Consider the following 3,881-nt stretch of genomic DNA (forward strand, 5'->3'; position numbering starts at 1 on the left):
ATGTGTTTCTTCGTATAGGAGAGCAGTTCTAACAGCATGATTTGAGAGGAAGAGAGGTAATCCAAATCACTTGGCGCTCATGTACAAAAAGGCGGAAAAGCATGTCAAACATTTGCAGTACACTATACAACAGGTTACTGTGCTTACTGCTTACTGAGGAATACATTCGCACTTCAGCTGGTATTGCAGGGCTAGGGTATAGATAAAACCATCCTATTTGTTTTTTTTTGGTATTAGAGTGGAAGTTTAGGAGGGGAAGCTAAAAAACGGATCAGGGATGTGACTGTTGTCTCTCATGTGGATAATATTGAGCAAATTCTTCTCTCTCTTTTTTTTTTTTCAGTTGAAGGAGATAAAAGGTATTTTATAGCCTTGAACAGATTTTTTTTTCCTTCAACTATTGACGCACAGATGATATCCTAAGCAATCAATGCATGCTCTTTGTACCGAACATCTAAAGGGACGACCCGGTTCATACCTACTCCGTAGGTGTCGGGGAGGGGGGGGACCACTCTGGGCCTGACCTACGCGCCCTCACCCCAGCTTCGCTGGAGGGGCGTTTCGAACCCCCGACCCTGGCACACCACGGTAAGCAAGCTTACCGCTGAGCCAAGGTGTACCGAACATCTGAACCATATATTTGTGTAGAATTCTCTACTTATACATCTCTCTCTCAATCTATGAAAATGTGAGTGGGTGGGAACTAATAAAAGATACAGTAATATTGATCATGAGAAGAAATGACTAAAATTTTCAACTCAATACTAATTGATCATGGAGCAGAAATGACTAAAATTTTCAACTCAATACTAACCTTGTTGGCCCACTTGAGTCCACATGCATTACAAAGAGACCTTGGACCAGCTGGTCCACGACGCATCATAGGAGTGGATTTCGAACTAATACCACAATGTCTACATCTGTTGAGAAATGGAAAGAGAAACTGCTTAGAAGGATGTCATTTGTGTTTAATTTGATCAGAAACCTCTGAACCTTGAGACCATGTAAAATTCAATCTGCTGTAAAATGAGCAGAGACTTGCATCAAATTCAATAATAGAACAAGAACAACTACAAAGAAAGGACGTATAGCCTAATGATAATGCCCTCCACCTCCAACCATGAAGGTGGTGTTCAAGTCACTAAGGGAACAAAGGTGTGCAATGTTGCTGTTGGCTCCTAGGGAAGGGGAATTTTCGGGGACGGTAAACAAATTACGATTTGAAAAGGAGAAATCAAGTACTACAGAAGTTGGAACTCACGATGTTTCCTGCTCTTCTTGACCAGAGCCATCATTCCAATCTGCAGAAGAAGAACCTGCTTCGTCAGATATTGACTTGGCAGATGTAAACTGACCCTTCTTACGCTGCATCCTGGAAATATAACACAGATCAGACTAGACATTTGAACAGAACAAAGAAAAAGAATTAGTTTAAACCATGAACTTCAACTACAAGCCTGATGAAAATATAGACAAGGACTGAAGTTAACAACTTCAAAAAAACATAATAGGGTCCCATAACACCTCCCTCTACAAGTAATGGAAAAAGAAAAAATAAAATTCACTCACATTGATTAGAGAAAGAGCTGACATAACATCTAAGGATACCTGCACAACTTGCATGGTCAGATGTCACTACAGACATCCTCTAGCAAAAGTTGTTTCACTTGCAAGGGTTGGACGCGCCGACGCGGTCCCATAAACTAAAATATACTCCAGTTGAAGATTGATGCATAGCCACATGAGAGAAGAGCTAGTAAAATATCCATTCTTGCAGCCGGGGGTATGGCATAGTCAGTAGTCAATAAAGTAGGAGGAGAAACATAAGGGCTTAACTTAAAATAAAAGGAATATCTACTTGCATTTTACAAAATCTAGCTAAATAAATCTTCTTACCAAGTTTCATTTTGGCAAAATATCTATTGCATGACTGAACCACGTGAAACAACCCTACATGCACTAAGTACAAAATATCTATTGCATGACTGAACCACGTGAAACAACCCTACATGCACTAAGTGGAGAACAGTCAGAAACCTTAAGTGCTGGCATATAATTTTAAATTCTAAGATGCCATCAGGTTCTTTCCAAGTTTGCAATTAACATTCATGGAACTGAAAACACGTCTTCAAGCTCTATAGCATAATGTGCAAGAACTACTTTCTCCTATTAGTAAGTGATCCTGCCATAAATTTTATTCACATTTTCAGACATGACACGTTCACTACTCTCTTTCTTTTTTATTTTATAAGGTAAGATTTTTATTGATGCTCAGTACTAAGGTAATACTGTAGAAAATTACAGAAGTTGGCCTTGCTTTACATAACAGACTCATAGCGTTCGCCAAGTCTCGGGTCAGCCCAGTTGAAAATAAGTTCCTTTTAGATAAATGCTCTTTTTTTCCTTCAAAACACTTCCGATACTGTTCCAGCCAACTTGTTCAAGCAATGCATAAAGCTGATGTAGAGCATCAGCTGCAGAGCTTGATGCCCATCTTGTGTATTGCACTAAACCAATGCCTTTCCCACTCTTATTGTCAACTAAAGTTAGAAGGTCAAGCTCAATTAATCCTATCAATCATTAGCACAGGAAATGGGCGATTACAGATGGGACATCAATCGCGACAGACATCAATTTGCACTTTCTCTACCCGTTCCAAATATGGTTCAATCAAGCAGACGACACAACATCATGCATTAAAAACTGCAGCTTTATTACCTCATTGCAACTTCCTTCCGCACAGTATAGCGGATCTTCTTATCAAAACACCGTTCCTTTCTCTTTTCCCTAAAACGATTTAAAGAAGCAGCTCTTTGCGGTTGATTCAATCTTCCAGGGAAGTCGCCTGAAGCCTGTGGATATTGCCGAGGAAGTGGCATAACTGATTACAAACCACCAGACTGTAAAAGAATGTAAGCGGGAGATAAAGATAAATACCCTCTGACTTTGGGGAGCCACATTAACAGTAGGGATGCCAGCAGGGACTTCGTATCCCCCCAACAATAACAGCACCGCTTGAACCTAAAACTCAATAAACATAAAAACAGAATTTACCCCTATTAAGATTATTGAAAATATCAATTTAAAGTTTTAAACCCAATAAAGGCAAATTGAATTCCACTACCAGATGCATATACTAAATAGTGTTTCTAAGGAGGTAGAATCGAAAGTGAGAAGTAAAGCGCACAATTGTCAACGTCAAAAAAATATCTAGCGTATATGAATTTAGTTCTATAACGATCAAATTGCAACAACAACAACAACAAACCCAGTGTATTCCCACTTAGTGAGGTCTGGGGGGGTTAAGATGTACGCAGTCCATACCTCTACCTCTGATGAAGTAGAAAGGCTGTTTCCGAAAGACCCCCGGCTCAAGGCACGAGATATCACACAAACACATAGTAAAGCACAGAAGCAGATGACATAGCATAAATACGGCACCCATAAGGAATATAAGACAGAGGAAAGCAGGAATATAAAGCAGAGGAAAGCACACAGATTCGTAATAAACATGGAACACTGAATACGGAGTCATAACAGGAATACAACCCCCACTAATTTTTTCCTACACTAGCGACCCAAACTGGCCCTAATCCTCTGCCGTGATTCGCATCTTCCAGACCTTCCTATCTAGGGTCATGTCCTCGGTGAGCTGTAACTGTTCCATGTCCCGCCTAATCACCTCACCCCAGTACTTCTTCGGCCTACCCCTACCCCATCTAAAACCATCCAACGCTAGTCTCTCACACCTACGGACCGGGGCATCCATGCCCCTCCTCTTCACGTGTCCGAACCATCTCAATCGTGCTTCCCGCATCTTACACTCCACTGAAGTCACACCAACCTTCTCCCGGATAGTCTCATTCCGAACTCTATCCCCG

General features: G+C 40.9%; 1 protein-coding gene across 1 annotated transcript; it reads right to left on the reverse strand.

Moving 5' to 3' along the window:
- Positions 1-814: 814 nt before the first annotated feature.
- On the reverse strand, positions 815-3,012 carry LOC124885457 (GATA transcription factor 28-like; the record flags this gene model as incomplete). Its single annotated transcript, XM_047405378.1, is given in 4 exon segments — positions 815-920; positions 1,262-1,372; positions 2,719-2,852; positions 2,938-3,012. Coding segments are annotated over 4 exon segments (426 nt in total), but the record flags the coding sequence as incomplete, so codon positions are not given.
- Positions 3,013-3,881: the final 869 nt, after the last annotated feature.

This window comes from Capsicum annuum, unplaced genomic scaffold (assembly GCF_002878395.1).
Source record: "Capsicum annuum cultivar UCD-10X-F1 unplaced genomic scaffold, UCD10Xv1.1 ctg78095, whole genome shotgun sequence".
Classification (NCBI taxonomy): domain Eukaryota; kingdom Viridiplantae; phylum Streptophyta; class Magnoliopsida; order Solanales; family Solanaceae; genus Capsicum; species Capsicum annuum.